Here is a 23133-nt window from a genome sequence, read left to right as displayed (position 1 = left end):
TTGCAATATTCTAAATGCCAAAGTTTAGTGTGTTAAGTACCTACACAACTTTCTCTATATTGTTGTATATTGGTAGTAGGCCAATTTTATCCAAGTAGACACATGAAACACCTAAAATGTTTCTTCAATCTTGTCAATGCTTTATAAGACAACATCAGCTGGCATTCACAGTTTTTCCACTAGTATTTAATCAGGGCCTTAGTGGGTTTTCAACAAAGATATTCAAAGAAAAGAAAAAACAAAAGTAACAGCATATGCCAGGTGCACTGGCTCATATTAATAGCTACTCAGGAAGCTGAGAATGGAGAGTCATGGTTCAAAGCTATACAGGGTAGGAAAGTCCATGAGACACTGATTGCCAATTAATTACTGATAAACCTGGAGGTAGAGCAGTGGCTTAAGTGCTAAAGCACTACCCTTGAGCAAACAAGCTCAGGAACAGCACCCAAGCCCAGTTCAAGCCTCCGAGTCTGACAAAAAAAGAAAAAAGTAACAGCAAATTTTTTAACAGCATAAAATTAACCTGCAAGATAATAGGAGATACTATTAATTTATGCTTAGGTGTACCTGATTTTGCAAAGACATAACAAGGGGCTTAGACACATAGCTAAATTAATTCCAAGTATCTGCATGATCCAGCACATTTATCATTGAATGAGAAGTACAATGGAGATCAGAAAGTACCCTCCAACATATTATGTGAAACAACTAGTTTAGGAAGCCATGGTAGTGACTGTAAAGAGCAATATTACAGCCAATAATATATGTCTTACACACATATATAAATATATTTTCAAATAAACGTTTAGACTCAGTCATACATATATTATGTATATATGCAGCCTCTTTTCAGGAGCATTATTGCTTCCCACTGCAGTAGCATTTATAGATATTCGAGTGTCATGAAGTATATGATATAACAGTGAAGTACACGATATAACAGGTCAGCACTATCGGGGACAATTTTTCTTTCTAAGAAAATTGCTTCTATAATACGTTGAAACAAAATGCTTTATCAATGATTCACTTGAAGTGTGAAAATAAAATTTCTAATAGGAAAATTCAAATAACTCAGCCTCCTTTCTGGTTTAATGAACTAATTTAATTTCATAATAAAACATAAACACTGTACCTGATTTTCATTTCAAGATTATAATTTCCATTTTTATGACAACAAAATAATAAGTGTAAGAGCTCTGAGAAACTACTGGTTCAATATTTTAAGTTGTTTATATAGCATTAACTATCTCAACATACATTTCCTTTTAAAAACTTGCTCATGGCTTTAAACTTGTTAGTGCATTGTTAAGTGTTTCCTATATATCCCCTCTATTTGCTTCCTCTAAGTGAACATTGCAAATGGGCTTGGTTGGGTGATAATGAAAAGGCAACATTGTTTATTAATTTTGTATGTTATTCTTCACTAGAAAGATCCTTAAAGAGAAAGTTTGAATTTGACCACAATGTGCCACAGGCACAAAGTACAAGAAACTAGAGAAATGCATCCTGGAGGTGGGGGTGGGGGTGGGGGATGGAGACAGGGGGATAGAGAGAGGGGTGGAGAGAGGGAGGGAGAGAAGGAGGGAGAGAGGGAGGGAGAGAGGGAGGGAGAGGGAGAGAGAGAGAGAGAGAGAGAGAGAGAGAGAGAGAGAGAGAGAGCGCTGCTGATGACCTCCTGCCTACCTCCTCCTGCATCAGGCATTGATGGTGGAATTCATTAACTTCTGGGGAGGAAAAAAAGACCATTACTAACTTTCCCTAGGTATGATAGTACATATATTGTACATAAGAAGCAGATGTTTGAAGCCAACTTGGTCAACATCGAGTACTAGGCCAACAGGCTACTCCTGGGCTACATTGTAACACTCCATTTTAAAACAAATAACAACAATAAAAGGAATGATGTAAACCAGATGTTCATGGCTCAAGCCTAGATACTCATGAGTCAGATCTGAGGATAGTGGATTAAAGCCAGTGGGGACAGAAAAGTCCCTGCTACTCTTATCTCCAATTAACCACCAGAAAACTGGAAGTGGTACAGTGGCTCAAAGTGGTAGAGCTCAAGCCTTGAGCAAAAGAGCTCAGGAATAGCCCCAGGCCTTGAGTTCAACCCTTGACCACCACCAAAAAAAAAAAAAAAAAAAAAAAACCCAAGTATTAATTTTCTCATTCTATAATTTTGTGATAAAATCATGAATTATAAAATAACTTACTCTCATTCAGAATCTTAAAATTATAATAATGTAATTTAAATTCTAGCTAAAAATAATAGTTTGATAAACTATTCCATTCTTTTTTTAATGTGTATCTGTTTTATTTATTTATTTATTTATTATTGTGAAAATACCGTACAGAGGGATTACAATTATATGGGTATGGTAATGAGTACGTTTCTCATCAAGCATTGTTGCCTCCTCCTTTGTTTCCTCTCCCCATCCCTTCCCATCTCCACACCCCTCTTCTGGCACCCCTCTCCTACCCCCCACCCTCACTCCCCTCCCCGCACCAAAGTTTTAAAGTCTATTTTTCAACATAAGGTCTTGTACATCTCATTGTTGCAATGGGTCCACCTGCCATTCTTAATCAATGGCTTAAAATCTTACAATCTGACAAAGGATAAATGTAGTGACCTTGAAAATGTATTGTGCTCAAGTAGCAGTGCCACTTCCAGTTTTTTGTAAATAGTTTATTGGTTAACTGTAGATATGAGTCGCATGGACTTTTCTGCCAGGGCTGGCTTCAAAACTTGATCCTCAGATCTCAGTATCCTGAATAGCTAGGATTATAGGTGTGCCCATCTTGTATCAGGGTTTTAAAACATGTAAAACACAGAACACACTGTTATTTTTGTTCTTAATTATCTATGTTTATTCCAAAAATCTCAAACTTCATAGAACATATGCACCCCTGTAAATCCATCTCACAAAGGTACCATCTCCTTTCCTTACTAATAAAGCCTACACAAACAAAACAATGCTATGTATCTTAGAGATGTTAATGCATATTAGGTAATATGGGTTGTCAGCTATGTTATCATTAGGAGTAAACTATAACACTTCATTTTAAGATTTTTACATATACAGAGTAGACCAATATTTACCCTAGTTATGATAAAACCTTGTTACAAAATTTAAGTAGTAATTAGTTTTCTATCTATGAAAGCCTTTATGTTCTTGATATATGATGCTAAAACACTGTACTGATATCATACAAATTACTGCTGACACTTGATCTGAATTTAAGGAAGTTACCTGAAAATAAGAAATAAGAAACTAATAGGTCTTTTTTTCATATTAAGTCTAACTTATAAATTAGGAGTTTGTTAGAATTTCTAATATGTATCAAAGAAGGACATTTATACTGGTATTAGTATTTTTGAAATACCTTTTCATTATGTTGTGTTATTGTTGAATAAAATGGAATAATGTCAGAATTTAGAAACAAGTAGTGTCAGGTGCATGAAATGCTACTGAACAGCTTCCCTTATGAAGCAAATAATTATGTACCCACAAATTAGTGAACTACATAATGTTATCTTCAAAATGTCTTATTTCAATTAATTGTAAAGGCAATATACTTAGAGATCACTGGATTAGGTATAAAGTTGTAAACTATTAATTTCATAAGCAAATAGCTACTTTCATAATTTATTATTTCAGTATATCAAGTAAAAGTTTAGATTATTCCCCAAACGCTATGAATGTCCTAGGTTAAAGAATGGTCAGATAATCATTTGACTTAATGACAACCATCTTGTCTAGGAAAGTTATATTAAAAGTTTGATTCCAGGTGTCCTGAGGAAGATGGCAGAGGAGAAGCTGGGGGCTAAACAAGCTCTCCCATAGGAACCAGTTTTAGTGTTCCAGTGAAAAGTCCAAGGCTTAGAGAGTCACACTAAGTGTGCCATCACAGTACAGAGTTTGGCCAGACAGGAAAAATTCAGGCAGCTTCGTTAAGGAGATAGATTCAAGTACTCACAGTGTCTATGGTGGCTGCTGCAAAGGCCGCCATATCAACACTGAGGGCCTGGCACAAAGGTGCCAGAGGAGGTATTCGAGCAGATTCTACTTGCGGCCAGCAAGAACTGACAAGGAGCAGAAATCTTCAGACTGCTGACCACAGACAGTTGCAAACCATAGACAATCGCAAACCATAGACAGCTGGAAACCAACAGAAAGGCTTGAGTACCCCACAAGATATCCTCATTCCTTCTCACAGAGCAGCAGTGGGAAGGTAGCTCCTCCGCTACCACCTGAGAAGAACTCCATCTTTGATACTGACAAAGACTAGGCCAGAGCAGCTAGCCCATAACCCTGGAAGAAGACAATAGGAGCCATAGAACAGGCCAAAGGAACCTGATAGATGTGTTCCTTAAAACAGTGTTCTAGTACAGAATTTGTTTTGGTTTCATACTGAAATGGGCAGAAGACGCCGGAGAAATACAAGAATAATGGCAAGTCCAGGTATCTCAACTCCCACTCATGATAATCAGGCAAAAGAGCAATTAATAAATAATCCAGAGGAGAGTTCCCAAAATGCTCTAAGAACACTAGTGGTAAACATGCTTAATGAAATGTCTGAAAGTCTGCAAAGGTCTCTGTATGAGCATGATAGGGAAATGCATGAGCTTGATGAAGCTAACCAAAGATTAATACAGGAACTCTGCGAGGGTGAGGAGGCTAATCAAAGATTAACTGAGGAATTGCATGAGCAGGTAAGAATAAACAAAGATTAATAAGGCATTCATGGAATCCACAAACAGAAAGCTGGAGGAATCCATGGAGGCCACAAGGGGAATGCTGAATGAAGCCCAACACAAAGAAAGGGAGTCCAATGAAACTATAACCAAGCAACTAAGGGACTGGAGAATGAACACTGAAAAACAAATGAAGGAGGTAAGGAAGTCCATACGAGATCTAAAACAAAGCTCCAACAAAGAATTTGAAGCCATCAAATCTGACAATTAGAAGGAAAGGAAATAAAAACAAAGCAGAAAGTCTTGACAATAGGTTAGACCATGGGGAAGATTGAATCTCTGGGATTGAAGACAACTTAGACTTTATAAAAAAAAAAAACCAGACAAGTATTCAAGACAAATCCAAGAAATATGATATATTTATTCAACATTTAGAAGACACCATCAGAAGCCTAATTTAAGGCCTAAAGATGAAGTAAAAGGTCTAGGAAATTTATTTAACAGGTTCACTACCAAATTGTTTCTATGAAGCTATCATAATCCACATCCCAAAACCAGGCAGGGACTCACCAAACTATAGACCCATTTCTTTGATGAACATCGATGCAAAACTTCTCAACAACATTTTGGCCAATCGAGTTCAACAACTTATCAAAAAGTCATACACCATGATCAATCAGGATTCATTTCAGGGATGCAAAGCTGGTTCAATATACACAAATCAATTAATACATATCAACAAGAGCAAGGATAAAAACATGATTATCTCAATAGATGCAGAAAAAGCACTTCGCAAGATCCAATACCCTTTCATGATGAAAGCTCTGGAAAAACTTGGAATACATGGAACATTCCTCAATATAATAAAGGCTGTGTATGAAAAACCTAGAGGCATCATTACACTTAATGGTGAAAAGCCAAAGCCATTTCCTCTAAACTCAAAAATGAGACAAGGATGTCCACTTTCTCCATTTCTTTTCAATTTAGTATTAGACTATCTAGCTAGAGTAAGAAGACAAGATGCAAACATAAAGTGTATCCAAATAGGGAAACACGAACTAAAACTCTCCCTCCTTGCAGATGACATGAAAATGTATTTAAAGAATCCCAGACTCCACTCCCAAGTTACTCAAGCTGAATTGAAACTTTGGCAAAGTAGCAGGGTATAAAATTAACCCTCAAAAATCAATGGCTTTTCTGAATGCCAACAATGCGAAGAGCGTGGCTGAAATCAGGAAAGCAACTCCTTTTGTAATAGCCTCAGAAAAAATAAAATATGTAGGAGTTAACTAAAGAAGTGAAAGAATTCTATGATGAAAACTTTAAAAATGTGAAAAAGGAAATTAAAGCAGAACTAAGGAAGTGGAAATATCTTCCTTGCTCCTGGACTGGGAGAATTAACATTGTGAAAATGGCAATACTGCTAAAGGCTATCTATAAATTCAATGCAATACTCATCAATATTCCAACCTCATTCCTCAATGAAATAGAAGCACCACCACAACAGTTCATATGGAACAATAAAAGACCCTGAATAGCAAAAACAATCCTTAGCAGAAAGAAAAGTGCTAGAGGAATATCAATACCAAATTTCAAACTCTACTACAAAGCCATAGTAATCAAAACATCTTGGTACTGGCACAAGATCAGACTTGAGGACCAATGGAATAGAACTGAAGACCCAGAAATGAATCCACAGACCTTTACTGACCTAATCTTCGATAAGGGCGCCAAAAAATAAAAATAAAATGGAAGACAGACAGACTTTTCATTAAATGGTGCTGGCAAATTGGTTAAACATGTGTAGAAAATTAAAGCTAGATCCTTATATTATCACCCTGCACCAGAATCAACTCCAAATGGATCAAAGGCCTCAAGATCAAAGCAGACACTCTGAAAACATTACAAGAAGGAACAGGAGAAACTCTAGGGCTCCTTGGCACAGCTGAAATTTTCTAAATAAAGACCCAGAACCACAACAAACCAAAGAAAGGTTGGACAAATGGGATTGTATGAAACTGCAGAGCTTCTGCATGGCAAAGTACATAGTTAGCAAGATCAATAGAAAGTCCACAGATTGGGAGAAGATCTTCACTAGCCATAAAATGGACAAGGGTCTCATATCTAAAATATACTTAGAACTCAAAAAATTAACTCTGCCAACAAATCCTCAAAGAAACAACTGCCCAATAAATAAGTGGGCTAAAGACTTAAAGAGAAACTTCTCTGAAAAGGAAATGAGAATGTCCAATAGACACATGAAGAAAAGCTCAACTTCTCTAGCCATAAAAGAAACGCAAATCAAAACAACATTGAGATTCCACCTCATCCCAGTTAGAATGGATATAATCAAGAAATCTAATAACAACAGATGCTGGAAGGAATGTGGCCAAAAGGGAATCCTACTGCATTGTTGGTGGGAGTGTAAACTTGTTCAACCACTCTGGAAAGTAGTATGGAGGTTCCTCAAAAAACTCCGCATAGAACTCCCCTATGACCTAACAATCCCACTCTTGGGCATCCCACTCAAGGTCATACTAAAGCTACCAGCACAACTATGTTTGTAGCAGAATTAGTCACTATGGTTAAGATTTGGAACCAACTCAGATGCCCCTTAGTAGATGAATGGATTGAGAAAATGTGATATATATATATATATATATATATATATATATAGAGAGAGAGAGAGAGAGAGAGAGAGAGAGAGAGAGAGAGAGAGAGAGAGAGAGAGAGAGAGAGAGAGAGAAAGAATTTATATATTATTTGTAATAACTAGTATATGTCTAGGACAAACAAAAAGTCAAAAGCTATGTACATATGACTATATAAGATGATTCTAAGCAAAATGAACCCCAAGATAGGGACACAAGTGGTTTTATCTTTCTTGCTGCTGTTGACCCACTGTAGCAATGAGCTATACAAGACACTATGTTGAAAACGAACTTTACCACTTTGGGAGGGGGAGGGAGGAGTTTGGGAGGTGAGGAGGTAAAGGATGGTAGGGGAAAAACAATGCTGGATAGGAAATACACACATTACCTTACTCATGTAACTGTAACCCCTGTATACAGTATCTTTATAATAAAAAATATATTTTTTATAAAATGTTTGATTCCAGATTACATTGTGGCTTCTCTAATGTTTGAAAGTGTACAGAACATTGATTATAACAACAGGAGGTTCACATTCTATCCACATAGACTCAAACACTCCCTCCCCAGACATCTCTAATTCAGCAATTCACACTACATTAACTGATTCAAGGAAGGAGCACCAAACAGGGATCAGAAGTTCAAACAAAATCAAAGGACAAAATCAAAAGGACAAAAAGGATCCAGATCCCAGACATAGTAGTGTAAAGACCGAGCAAAAAAAAGATCTGGAAAAGATATTAGAGCAATTCTAAAGGATGTCACAGAAACTAAATAATAATTTTTATGTTCCCTTTCTATGCATTGAAACTCATCTGGATGTGAACTGAAATTCTGATCTTACAAAACCCCAAGGCTTTTGACACACTTACAAAAATTCACACTCTCTCTTTTTCTAAGTCTCAAGAATGACTTATTAGACTGCCACCTAAAAAGCCTGAAGAATTCAAGTATATATGTAATTTAGCAATCAAAGACCAACTATAAACAAATTACAATTATAACCATCATTTCTCATGTAAAAATGGTGCCTATTCATTTTAAATCCCTGTATTTTTCCTCTTGTACTTAGTGAATAAGTCTAGGTCTGCTTTGAAAGTTATTTGAAATCAGGTACAGATATTAGTCATAAAAAGCCTTGTAATATTTTTTCTTGGGGTGATATCATGGTTCTCTGTACTACAGTAGCTAACTTTTTGCTAGACTCTAGGAAGAACTTAAGTTCTGGCATTACTGCTGCTTTGCTGATTAGTTCAGTATCAGAAACAATCTATAGACAAAAGGGTCTATCACAGAGTACCTTATCTTATTCTTCTCAGAAACTGTGACCAAAATTCCAGAAAGTAATTGGATTTTCAAAACTGAACACAGTTTTTCTCCCAATTCAGTCATGACTGACAGGGCCAGAAGGTAATGATATACCTGACATGATGCAACAAGCAGACCTGTCTTCTGTCAGGGGTTGAAATCATAAAGGAATAAGCTGTCATTAGCAGCCTCTCTCCAAACACTAGAGCTGTCATCTCACTGTTTCTTTGCTGGTGGTGTGAGAGCTGGTGTGACCTCGTATGTCTTATCAGCTCAGAAATGTACCAAGCTTTAACCTTCTTCAAGTTTTTACTCTAAACATGTTTTATGAAGTCTATAATGGAAAAAATAACACATTTTCTTTAATTAATTTATATTATGTCTAAAGTGTACTCTTATAATTTAGAATTGTTTGCCTTGGCTTCAATAGTTTCATATTCATGCACCCAAAAATGAGCATTTAAAGGAAATTCAGTGACGTAAATTTAATTTTTAAAGGAAAACTAATTATTTAAGCAGATGGTTTCAGGTTTATAGTTAAACATTTACTAAATTGTAAAATCTTTCAGAAATAATCAAGCCAATAACTATATTATCATAGAAAATTTTATATGAGCTGGCTTTGAACCGCGATCCTCAGATCTCAGCCTCTTGAGTAGCTAGGATTACAGGTATAAGGCACCGACGCCCAGTCCAAAATATTTATTAAAAAATGTTGTGCAATTGTTTTGATTCTGAGGTCTCTGAGAAGTTAAACATGTATTTCTTGCCATAGTCTTTATTGTGCTTGCGTTATGAATTCAATACTTTCTTATAAGCTGCTATATAACATTATTCCTGTTAGAAAAGTAATTATGCCTTATTTTTATGCCTTATTCTTATTTTCTATTATCTAATACTCATCATAGTCATTAAAATCTTATGAAAATTTCCCATGTTTGTTAGGATATTGTTGAAATACAATTTGTAATATACAAGTGATAGAACAGAAATTACAGGTACGAGCTGAAGTATAACCAAAAAGTTTATTATCCAACTTACTAGGAAAAAAGTCATATACTGTTCTAGATCGTTATACAACAGGACCCCATGAAATTCATGAAAAATTCTAACCCTGCAAACAATCAGTTTTACAGGTGTACCAATCAGAAAAGGGGAAAATCCAAAATGCAATAAGAAAAAAAGAAGTAAGCTAGCTTACTTGTATTATCTTATCACCTTTCTTCTATTACCCTGGAAAAGTTGAGAATGATTCAGAAATGATACTGTGGAAATAAGAGGTAAGCTTATGACTAAAAGCAGAGACACATGTTTTAAATTCATGACCAACCTCCTCCCCAAATTAACAAGTACAAGTACAAAGCAGATTATAATCTCACATTGGGTGGCTAGACCTGTAATATATAACAAGTTTTTTTTTTCTTTGTAGAACTTATCCAGAAAAGGGCTGGAATAAGGACATCAGAACACAGAAGAGAAAGAGAAAAGAAACAAGGCTCAAATAAATTGTTCTAAGCAAAAATTTTCCCACAAAAAGCTTCCCAACATTAAGGATCATGAGTGTGTATTCTAAATGCAGTAAAAAAAAAAAAAAAAAACCCACACTAACTGCCAAGCAAAACGAATCAAAAGCAAAAGTAAACAAATACTGAAAAAAAAATTCTGAGACAGTGTCTCATGATACAACCCAATCTAGTCTTGAATTCACTGTCCTCTTACCTCTACTTCCTATTGCTGGGAATGTCGGTATGAACCACTATACCTGGGAATATGATTTAATGCTTATCAGAGAGGAGAGTAAGATTCCACCATAAACAACAGTCAGAATGGTACTAGGCTTTTCAATTATAACAATATTTACCTGGCCAAGCACTTAGTGGCTCGTATCTGAAATCACTACTCAGGAGGCTCATCTTGGGATTGCAGAGTGAAGCCAGCCTGGCCAGGGCAGTCCATGAGACTTTTATCTACGATTAAAAATCAAAAAGCCAGAACTGGAGCCATGGCTCAAGTGGCAGAGCACTAGCCTTGAGCACAAAAGCTCCCCAAACCAAACCTAAATTTAAAAAAACCCAAAGATAATTTTTAAAAAGCCTTCAAATTTCAGAATGTAAATTATTTTCAACCTGTAAATTGATACCTATTGAATTATTCAAGTGGAAAAGTAGACTAAATGCATTTTTAAGAAATGCAAGATTTGAAATTATATTTTGTATTAACTCTTTGATGGTTCCAACAAAAGGAGAGCATATACCAAGGAACCACAGATCAAAGCCAGCCACAGTGGTACATACAGGTATTCCCAGCTACTGAGGAGGCAGAGGCAGGAGGAACATGTTTTAGTCCAGCTCCAGCCAAGTCAGTCAGATCCTACATCAAACAAAGTAAAAAGAGGTGGGAAAAGATGATATATTAGAAACATCCACTGTTCTGACTCCACGAATCAAAAGAGCCAGATAACACAAGAGAGTTTACATCCTGAAGAGGGAAACGGTGGAGGAACACTGGGAACCAGGAAGAGGGAGCAAGACAGCAGAAAAAAATCATGGAGAAACAGAAGCAACTGAAAAAAAGCAGCACACAGTTTGCTGCGGCTCTCTGGAATGTAAAGGTGAAGGTGAGATTCAATCACAAGGTAACCAAGATAACCCGAGTGACAGACTGTCAAATCTAGTGGCAGGATAACCCTATGTCTTCCCCAGAGATTTAAGCCCATTACAGGGTTTGGTGAGACAGTGACTGCTCTGGTATAGATGGCTAGCTTAAGTGAACACATTCTGTCCCTACCCTCATATCTGGGAGCTTCAGGAAGATGATATATTGAGAAAAGTCCTAGTGTTTTAAACTGGGTTATTCTGTGTAAATTGAAAAACAGGAATAATGATGGCCCAGGGAATCTTCTTCTTCTTTTTTTTAACCTATAGAGATTTCAATTAATGAATTCTTAAAAAGAAAAAACTGGGAGAAAATAAGGGAAGAGATGACATGGTTTTAAAAAAAAAAGGTATTCATTACTTGACTTAAATAACTATACCCCTTTCATACATCACCTTTACAATAAAAATAAATTAAAAATTGTAGAAATAGAAATTTATTAGTTTCATGAATTCAAACATACAAAAAATGAAGAGCAATCTTTATCTATCAAGTTATCTGTGCAAATCCTGAAATGTGAAATAGTTTAAAATAGTTTAATGGTGCACTGCTTCAGTCGAAAACTTTATTTAATGAAATATTCAGTTATTTTAATACTAATGAACAAATAATTGAAATTAGAAACCAAGCCAAAAGTGAATATACAGTTTCCTTGTTTATGAAAATTATAAAAAATGTAATTAACCTAAGTAACTCAACTCGCAGCTTTTACAAAATATTAACTAAAATCTATTAACAAAAATGTCCTTTAGGACCTGGGCTGAGATCTGATATTTTCTGATCAGAGTCAATAGAATAGAAAACTTATCTTTAATTTTGCAAAATTCCAACTTTAATCACAAACATGTATTAATATCAATCTTAGAAACAAAAAAGCTTAAGTACATTTATATGTGTATATATATATATATATATATACACACACACACACACACACATACATACTATTCCTAAATACTTTTATAATCTTCTATTAAATTTTTTTATATGACACCACACTTTCCTGAGGAAGATTCCTACTCATCCATTCTTTGACAAAGTTGGTTTTCAATACAGAAGTTAATTTTTATAAAAAGTAAAGCAACTCGAGATGAACATTAAGCTCTAACAATACTGGGTCAGAAAAACACCTTATTATTTATCACAGTAAAAAAGCCTTGTGCAAAATTTTAAGATAACCATTTTTGAAAAGTTTGAATTTAATAAAAATAAAGAAATTTTCCATTTTGTTTGTTTGTTTTATGATTACAACATCTTATTTTGGGATATTGCAGTTTCATTAATGACAAAAACTCTTGAGTTATTCTCTGTTTTTCCTTTAAACAACAAGGAACTGGTCTAAGCTAGCAGATCTCCTTTAGACTTCAACTTCATTAAATTTGTTAAGCAAAGTCTTACAAAAACAATTATGATCTTTTTGTCAGAAGTACTTTCAATGTTGATGAATAAATATTTGATATTTTAAACGGCATTTTACATAATAAAAAACAAAATGTAGAATAGGAAATACTCATTTTAAAGATATTAAGGGTTAAGATATATATGCACTTCTTCATAATTGCAAAATGCAGAACAGTCATCATAGGAGTTAAGTAGTAACAATTTGATGATAAGAGTATGTTTATAGCTTATACTTTTTAAAGACACATGATTAAAATAATGTATAACATATAATAGAATTATAAAATGCCCCAAAACAAAAGAAATTGCACTTACATCCACAGCTCTCTTAATAAAAGGTATCTGTGTGCCACTGTCCAGATCTTCATTTATAATAAGCCTTCTAGCCCACTGACCTGCCCTCACAACACCACTACCATGAATTAAAACCATCAGTTTCTGTGGATTTGTCAAAGCATCCTCACTCATAAAGATAAAACTCTTTGGTTCACTTTCTGTGGCATCTACCTGTAATTAAAAAAAAATTAAATAAATAAAGGTTTTCTGATCAAGAACACACATAAATGAGATAAACAGGTAAGGTTACTACAAAATACTGGTTATTACAGATTTAAAAAATAATATTCACTTGAGATTAGCTATTACATATCAGGCAAATGATCAAAACATAATGATTTAAATATAAAATACATGAAAATGAATACTGGAAATAAGACCCTGTACATTATACTTATTTAACAATATAAAATCCTAAATAAAAATAACTGTCACTTGAGCAATGCCTCAATCCTTTTGTTTTTAGTTTTAGTTTTTCAGACAGGACCTCCAGCTAACTTTGCCTAAGCTGGTCTCAGCTTCTAACATTTATCAACAGAAAAAGAAACTGAAATTTAAATAAGTTTAAGTAAGTTGTGCAAGATCACCAAGTAATAATTTTATATCTAAAATATGTGGTACATGTAACAGAAAATAGAAAACCTTAACTGGAACATTCACTTACTTGCTGGAAAAATATAGAGTAGCCAGGAATACTACAATTTGTACTATCACTACTTAACATTCAAACATATAAAGGGACTTAAAATTTTCAGTTGGATTGTAAGCACAGCGTTATATAATAATTGTGAATTCAGTTACTTAGGGATCAATAATGCATATTTTGACTCATTTTGTTTATGCCAATTATTTATGTTTTTTAACTAAATTTGAAAGACATAAGACTTTCAAACAGGGATAATTTCCCAATCTTTTACTTCATCTGTCATAGTACACACTAAATGGTATTTCATAAATGGGAATGGAAGACTTTGTATAGGCCAGCCATAGTATCCTGATAGCTTGTAACAGAAACACACCTTCACAACCAGATCAACTCAAAGATAGTATAATGCACTAGTTCTCCATTTTATGAACATTATATATTCATATAACTACCAAAATAAGTAACGAAAACTTCAAATTCTTAAAATGCCTTAGATGCTAAATATTTCTAGTCATTGTTCATGTGAATAGAAAATTATAATAAAATTTCTCTACTAAAACAAGTAGATCCTTAACTATTTTTTTTTTTTTTGGTCGGTTGTGGGCCTGAACTCTGGGCCTGAGCCCTGTCCCTGAGCTCTTCAGCTCAAGGCTAGTGCTCTACCATTTGCGTGACAGCATCACTTCCATTTTTCTGGTGGTTAATTGGCAATAAGAGTCTCACAGACTTTCCTGCCCAGGCTGGCTTTGAACCGTGATCCTCAGATCTCATCTCCTGAGTAGCTAGGATAACAGGCATGAGCCACTGGTGCCCGGCAATCCTTAACTCTTTGTATAAATAAGATGACCAAAGGCAATTCTTTTAGCAAAATAAGAATGGCCATAGGGCTTAAGAAAAATACCATCTTCCTAGTAAAGTCTTTTCTGATTTTGGATACTTCCCCAAGAATCCTATGATTCTTTTCCTGTCTCACTTTCCTCAATAGTACACACCACTTCCAATATATTGTAGAGTTCATGTATGTTTGTATTTGTTTATTCTCCTAAGGATCTCTCCACCAGAATATGTCTACAAAGGCATAAAGTTCCCTATCTTGTATTCAGTTACATTCTCAGTATCTCGAACAAAGCCTGGCATGTTGCCAGTATTCAGTAAATAAAAGAATGAATACAGTTTTGGAAAGGAATCTATCCAGCACAGGCAGTAACTTCCTCTAATAAAAAGCATTTAACTGAATAATGCATCCTCTTTAAATAGTTACCTGCTTCATAAAGCATATGTTGAAGATTAACTAAATGTATAATTATTAAGAATTTCAAAAGAACTACACAATTTTAAGGACTGAAATGACTTAAATATAACTTTATTATAAGTAACTAAATACAGGAAAAGAGATATGAAGTGAAATGCAGTCACATTAGCTTCACTTACATGCTCTGCACATGCCAAACACATTTTGATGATGAAAGGAAACATGACCAAAGCCACATAAGAACAGAAGTTGGTGAGAGCCAGAAGAAAAGAGGCTTGGGAAGAAAAACTCTCTTTGGCCTAAGAACATTACATAAAAATGGAGAACCACTTGAAGTGGCTAAAGAAAATGGTGGTAACAAGAGAGAAAAAGTAAAAGGCAAAGCTGTCCCTGTACAGTAACAATGAAGCCTCAGTAGTTCTGAGTCCACACACACACACACACACACACTCTCTCTCTCTCTCTCTCTCTCTCTCTCTCTCTCTCTCTCTCTCTCTCTCTCTCTCTCTCTCTCTCTCTCTCTCTCTTCTCTCTTAGTGAAGCCTTAATAGATCCTGGAAAGGCCACAGAAATGATATCTGTTATTCTTGAAGAGAAAAATCATCTGTGGCTACAAACTGTCCACGGTACTGATCATTGTCTCTGTTCTTCTATTTGACCAAGTCTCTGTTTAATAGGCAGAAAATGGAGTCAATTTTTGAAACAATTCAAAGTTACTACTTTGAATTGCAGGAATATGATTTTTAGATTGGAAGAAGGCTTATTTTCCTAAGATAAAATGTTTTTATATATAACGTTATTCTAAAAAATTTAAAAGACTACAAATGAATAAATAAACAACAGTTAACAAGTCATTTTTAGCATAAATTATGATGGTTCACTTAAACATGATGGTTCACTTAAACATAAAATAAACGAGTGAAAACTTGTGATTATCAAGATAATTCACTTATCAAATAGTCTCACAAGTATGAGATACCATAATCTAGAACATTTTGCGTTTATTTATGTGAAATATAAGCCGAAGACATGATCACACTCTTTACTGTCAAATCATGGGTTTCCACAAGTGCTGTCATGTAAAGGGAGGAAGGTTTCCTTTTTAAATAGTTTAGCTACAAAACTGACGGTTCATTATCAGAAAAAAAAAATTTGATAGTTTATTTTTACTAACAAAGAACATCTTTATTAAAAAAAAAAAAACCCACCTCTGCTACTGAAGTAAGGAGTTCAAGTCTGGCTGGTGCTATATTGGCCACATGGTAGATGATAGGGTCTGGCATCTTGTCTTCATGCTGCCTGGGAGGGAAACACCCCTGTCCATCACCTGCCTCCCAGGTGATAGGCTTACAGGAACCTGGGAGGCAGAGGCAGGGGCAGGCACTGGCTAATAGATTACTGACTGTCACCCCAGTGCCTGGAACTGAGAATTTCTCATGGATCTGCTCCCTGCTTGGGCCCTATTTAGGCCCAACCCAGCCGCAAAGATACTATGTCCCGTTTCTCAGAGATCTTGTCTTATGTCCAGTCTGCTGGTTTGTCTCCGGTCATCATGGCATCCCAATTCAACTCTCCAACAGAGAGAGCTTGTATTGTTGTATTGGGTTTTGTTCTTTCTTTCCTCTCTAGCATGTTTCCTAGTTGTGTTATGTGTATTTTGGGGCTGTAGGCCTTTATAACAACTGGCTGGCTGCAGCCTGCTAACTGTAAAGACTCCAGTTATTTCATATTCCAAAAGGTGGCTTCTGGGGTGTTTCACCTTATAACACTACAACTCTGGGATTTAAGGGAACTCAGGAAAAAAAAAGTTAGTAAAAATTTAATATGTAAAATACAGGATAATTTAGGATAGATACTAAATTGAGTTTTTTCCCTTTATTTTTCCCCTTCAGAAATGGGGTTTGAATTCAGTGCTTTGATTTCAGGCTCTACTACTTTAGCAACATCTCCAGCCATTTTTGCTTTAGTCATTTTGCCTTTTTATTTTCTTGTGTCAGTCTGGACTACAATACCTCTTATCACACCCAAGCTACATACATGTGAAAGTCTAAATAGACCTGTTGAGATGGGGTCTTGCAATTTTCTTTTCCCCTAGGTTGGCCTACATCTGTAATCTGAGTGATTTCAACCTCTTTCATAGCTGGGAAGACAGGGTCTTGTTACAGTACCGCATGATTGGCTGAAATGTGAACTTTTGCCCATGTTGATCTCAAACCACTTTCCTTCCAATTTCACCCTCCCAAGTAGCCAGAATTACATGTTTGAGCCACCAACACCCAGAATTTGGATTTTTAGTTCAAAAAATATGAAAACATTTTAAACCAAAAATAGATGTGATACTTATTCTAGGTCTCATATAAGTTTTTCTATATTCTTTTTTTTTTAATTTTATTTTATTTTATTTGAGAACATACTGTACAGAGGGGCTACAATTACATGGGCAGGATAATGCATACATTTCTAACCAAGCATTGGAGCCTCCTCCTTTGTTTACCCTTCACCTCCCTTCCCAGCCTCCCCCCTCCCCCCACCCAATTATACCCCCCTCCCCCCCCCACACCGACATTGTAAAGCTGGTTTTGACATGACATTTTGTACTTCTCATTGTTGCAACAGGTCCACCTGAATCCTTAAACGACTTGTTTGTCCCCATCTCCTCCACATGTTATACTGACATCAAATATAGTGAAAGCGGGGGTTACACTGTGGGGGAGGGACATACAAAGCAACAAAGAGATAATCTTATAAATGCGTTAGAAACACATGCATGAAAGAAACGAAAACATTAAAATACATATTTAAGGGTTCATTTTCCTAACATCACATTATCTGACCTTTTCCGCTTGACTCATACCTATACTAGATATTGCAAATAAGGGAAACCATGGGACCTATGCTTCCGTTTTTCTATATTCTTGATAGTTTTATTGCCTAAATTTAAAATAAGAAAAGAACTATACTTATTAAACCAACTCCTCTATCCAATTTCAGGTTTTCCATAAAGAAAATTAAATTTTAATATATAATACAACCTATATTGCAACTATATTGTAATTCATACTTGAAATCCAGAAATTAAAGTCACCTTCAAAGTTCCATCGAGGCAGATAGGTAACAGAGTTAAAAGACTCAATAAGAATTGTGTTGTATCAATGATTACCCTAAGAATCTCTATCATTTCTTCATATATTTTGCAAGAAGCAAAATTAAAAAGACAGGAAGATGGGCCAGCATGACAAAATTCTACCTTAACTTTCCAGAAGACAAAATTCAAGATGCAGTTTTTTTTAACTTTTAAATTTTATTTTTAAAATTATCTTTATGTTGTTGTGTAAAGGCAGTGCCATATAACAAAGCAGCTTATGAATACAACGCATCTTGATCAGTGTCACCCCTTCAATATTCTCACCCTACTTCGATCTACCCATTCCCTTAGTTTTCTTAGTTTTGTGGTATATACAATGAATTGTTGCTTGTATTCTCCCCTTCTCTTCCCCTCTGTCATGGGCCCACTTCCCATCTTGGGTGTACTCATTTCCTGGTGCTGATTTTGTTGAGTTTTGATCTAATCTTCCTACAAAATTACACTATTTGAGCTCTCATAAGTCAATTATACTTCAGTTAAATTCATTTGTAACTACTTGTCTACCACCCCGTATACTTACTTACAGATTCATAGGTACACTCTAGCTACCACAAATGAGGGAAACCATACAACCTTTGTTTCTCTGGGTCTGTCTGAGGGTTTAAATTTTGAGGGCTTAATTTTTTGAGCTCTAAATATATTCTGGATATTAGGCTCTTGTCTGATGTATAGCCGGTAAAAGTCTCTCATTCTGTGAGCTTTCTAGTTAGCTTGTTAGCTATGTCCTTTGCCATGCAGAAACTTTTAAATTTGATGTAATCCCATTTATCAAGTCTTTCTTTGATTTATTGTGTTTCTGGATTTTTACTTAGAATGTTTTGACTTGTGCTCAGGAGCCCTTGTGATTATTTCCCTATCCCTTCCTATAAAAGTTCCATGATTTCTGGTCTTATATTGAGGTCTTTGATCCATTTTGAATTGATGCTGGTGCAAGGTGGTATATTAGCATCTAATTTCAGTTTTTTTGCACCAGCACCAGTTTTGCCATTTGTTGAAGAGGTTGTCTTTCTTCCAGCCTATGTTTTTGGCTCCCTTATCAAATATTGAATGGCTATAGGTCTGTGGGTTGATTTTTTATATCTTCTATTCTGTACCACTAGTCCTCATTACTATTTTTGTGCCAATTCCAAGCTGTTCGCATTACTATGACTCTGTAATAGAGCTTAAAGTTTGGTATTATCATTCCCTCAACATTGTGCTGCCTGCTAAGGACTGCTCTTGCTATATGGGGTCTTTTGTTATTCATGCAAATTTTTGAATTGTTTTCTTTATCTTAATCAAGAAGATGTTGAGATTTGGATTGGGATTCCATTGAATTTGTGAACTGCTTTGGGAAGTATTGCCATTTTCACAATGTTAGTTCTTCCAATCCAGGAGCATGGAAAGTCTTTACATTTTGTTAAATCTTTTCCAATTTCCTATTTCAAATTTTAAAGAGAATCAACAAAACCAAAAGTTGGTTCGTTAATAAAATTGACAGGTCCCTAGAAAACCTGACTAGGAAGTCATTGAAATAAATAAAATCAGAAATGAAGAGGGAAACATCAATAGAGTCAAGTAAAATTCAGTATATGGGAATACCTTACAGGCCTTTATGGAAATAAACTGGAGAAATGAATACATTCCCAGAAAATTGATTATGCCCAAACTGAGCCAGGACAACATAAACCAACTAAACACATCCACCACAACTAATGAAATTGAATTGGTAATAAAAGACTTATGTTCCAGAAAAAGCCCAGAACCTGATGCCTTCATAGTTGAATTCTATAAGATTTTTAAAGAACTAACACCAATAATCCTCAAACTCTTCAATGAAATAGAAAAGGAAGGATCAGTTCCAAACTCATTCTATGAAACTAGTATTACACTCATCCCAAAGCCAGCTAAGGACACATCAAAAAAAGAGAATTTAGACCAATTTCCTTAATGAATATAGATGCAAAACTTCTCAACAAAATACTGGCAACTGAATCAAACTGAATCCAACAACTAATAAAGGAAATCACACACTATGATCAAACGGGATTTAGCCCAAGGATGAAAAGCTGGTTCAACATACATAAATCAATAAATGTAATACATCATATAAACAGAAGCAAGCACATTTCCTCTAAAATCAGGAAGGAGATAAGTAAGGGTATGCACTTTCTCTACTCCTTTTTAATATAGTGTTGGAATTTCTAGTAAGAGCCATAGGCAAGAGAAAGACATAAAGAGGACCCAAAGATGGAAAAAAAGAAGTAAAACTATCACTTTTGGCAGATGACAAGATCCTGTACCTAAAGTACCCGAAAGTTTCCTCTCCCATCCTACTAGAGCTAATCCAAAACTTCAGCAAAGTAGCAGGCTATGAACTCAAACCACAAATATCAGTAGCTTTTCCGTATGCCAACAATGACTGAGATTGAAATCAGAAAGCAAGCCCATTTGCAATTGCCCCCCCCCCAAAAAATAAATACTTAGGAATTAAAAAAAAAATCTGAAAGACCTCTACGGTGAACACTTTAAGAATTCAAATATGCAGTGTTTTTTCTAGATCTAGCATCAAAACTATAACAAGAAGGTTGAATCCTTAAAGACTGGCACATAAATTGAAAAAAGGGTACTAAAATTTATGTTTTATTATATTTCTTAAAGAAGGATGTTTCCAAATAAACCAAGGGTTGACAAATATACAGAATAATGATCATTGTTTTCAATGAATCAATCACTAATAGTGTGATCTAGAAAGTGAGTTTACCTATAATATAAAAATGTAAACCATTTTCATTGAACTATATCAATCTGTGTGATGAACAGCACTAAGAAATCCTCAAAGCCTTCCATTTGTATTAGAATAACATTATTCAAAAAATTTGAAAATCTTATGAAAAATTTTCATGCAAAGCTTTGGTCTTGGATTAAGTCTTCCAGACTCATATACATCACAAAATCAGAGCATCATTTCACATAGATTACTATTTTATCACTTGAAAGCTTTATGTTTCATGTTTTAAATAAAAACAGAAGTTTTTTATTTGCTGTAGTTTAAGAAGTTCAACCAGAGAATTTGAACCTATCAAACCTTCCACTCCAAAAGAATAGAATATACAAAATATCTAGAGTGTTCTGCCAGAAAGGAAAGGAACAGTGTTATAAAACAGAAAAGGAAGAATGATGAAAGAGACAACATATAGATGTACTGTTCCCATAAACTAGCATGTTGAATTATAACTCCTTTATACAAGTAATTAACGATAACTACAAAAAAAGATTTCAGAAACGTGTATATGTAATATATATGAAGAAATAGCATATATTTTAAAGTAATGAATATTGATTTACTTCAATTAAATAAAAATATTTCAGAAAAACGCAAAAGGATTTATACTATCTATAATCTACTATCTACTACCTACAATACTATCTCTTATCACATGAACAAAAAAGAGTGGAAGCAAGTACTCTTTTATTTTTTTTCTTAACATTGAAGATTATTACTTTAAAGAGCTTTTACACAGAGAAGTAAGATACTGATAGGTATTTTACATAACCAATATAAGCACAATAGAACCTTTTAAGTATAAAATTATCACAGTTAACCTAAAATTAAAGTTTTCTTCTGAATTGCAAACCATCTTAGTGAGAAGTTACATTTTATTTGCAATACACTTAAAAAATGTTACTTACTGGAATTGAGATTTTTTTCAAATTACAATCCTTTTCCAGGAGATCATAAACATATTTTGTGATGATCTAAGAGGAAAGAAATAAAACATTAAGATGTAATTTCATTCACTCTGAAAGTTTATATAAATTTTATAAATTGAAAGTTATTGCTCTGAGTAAGCATATCTCTATCTTAGACTGCTTTGATAGCACATTAACAGACTTTCCACAGCTGTGGAGCACCTTTCTACTCAAGGTTAGAGCCATTAAACACACACACACACACACACACACACACACACACACACACACACACACACACACACACACACACACACACACACACACACACACACACACACACACCTTAGAAAACTTATGACTTTCTCTGTTGAAAAAGAATACTTTTAAAGTATTTTTCTTCCCCCACCCTAATGTCTCTAGAATGTTTCCTTTACAATATCCCTACAGATATTATAGCAATATAATTTTGTGAAGTGTGAATCTCAACACTTATTTGTATTCACTAAATCAAGGAATGGGCTGGGAAGGTGGCTCAGTGGTAGAGTGCTTGCCTTGCATGCATGAGGCCCTGGGTTCCATTCCTCAGCACCACATAAGCAAAAAGAAAAAAGCCGGAAGTGGTGCTATGGCTCAAGTGGTAGAGCACTAACCTTGAGCTGAAGAGCTGAGGGGCAGTGCCCAGGCCCAGAGTTCAGGCCCACGGCGGGATCAAAAAAAAAAAAAAAAAAAACTCTACTACTCTACTAAATCAAGGAGAAAAATGTCACTGGTATTGCAAGCAGATAATACAGTATTTTCAATCCTAGGTTTATAGAATGCATAATAGTCCTGTTACAGTCTCCTCAAAGATGGCTTTGTCCCAATTCTTGGAACCTATGAGTGTTATGTTACATGGTAAATAGACCTGCACATATAATTAAGATTAAAAACCTTGAAAAATTTAGCCAAGATTATCATGGTGGGTTCTTTCTAATCTTTTTAAGTCCTCAAAAGTGGAAAATTACAGAAATAAAATATGTCAGAGAGATAGAATGTAAGATGGACTTAACTAGCTGCTCTTGGTTTTAAAAGTAGAAAGTCAAAAGCCAACGAAGTTTGGCTTTTGTAATTAGTAGGAAATTGAAACCACAGTCTTAGAACTGCAAGGAACTGAATGCATACAACAACCCAAATAAGCAATAAATGCATTGTCTCCTATAGCTTACAAACTCTGTCTATACCTTGATTTTAGTATAATGAGTCTCAAATTTGGCTTCTAGTCTACAGAATTAAAAGACAGTAAGTTTACGTTGTTTTAAGCAACAACTGGCAAGTGTTACAGCATCAACAAACTAATATATAATTTCTATCCTAATATAAATTATAATT

The 23133-nt window shown here is 34.9% G+C and overlaps 1 protein-coding gene across 11 annotated transcripts in view; it reads right to left on the bottom strand.

The window, feature by feature from the left end:
* Arb2a (ARB2 cotranscriptional regulator A) overlaps positions 1–23133 on the bottom strand; it is a 383888-nt gene that overhangs the window by 273254 nt on the left and 87501 nt on the right. For 10 of the 11 annotated variants that reach the window (XM_070031084.1, XM_070031085.1, XM_070031089.1 and 7 more), the window contains 2 exons: positions 21763–21828; positions 13027–13218 (listed from right to left, as the gene is read on the bottom strand). In XM_070031084.1, coding sequence (XP_069887185.1) covers positions 13027–13218; positions 21763–21828 — 258 coding nt within the window. The remainder of the gene's footprint in view (positions 1–13026; positions 13219–21762; positions 21829–23133) is intronic. The other variant, XM_070031095.1, reaches the window with a different exon arrangement.

Source organism: Dipodomys merriami, unplaced genomic scaffold, assembly GCF_024711535.1.
Source record: "Dipodomys merriami isolate MVZ:Mamm:240054 unplaced genomic scaffold, mDipMer1.0.p SCAF_20, whole genome shotgun sequence".
Classification (NCBI taxonomy): Eukaryota; Metazoa; Chordata; class Mammalia; order Rodentia; family Heteromyidae; genus Dipodomys; species Dipodomys merriami.
Note: the sequence above shows the minus strand (reverse complement) of the source record. Positions and strands in the feature narration are given on the sequence as shown.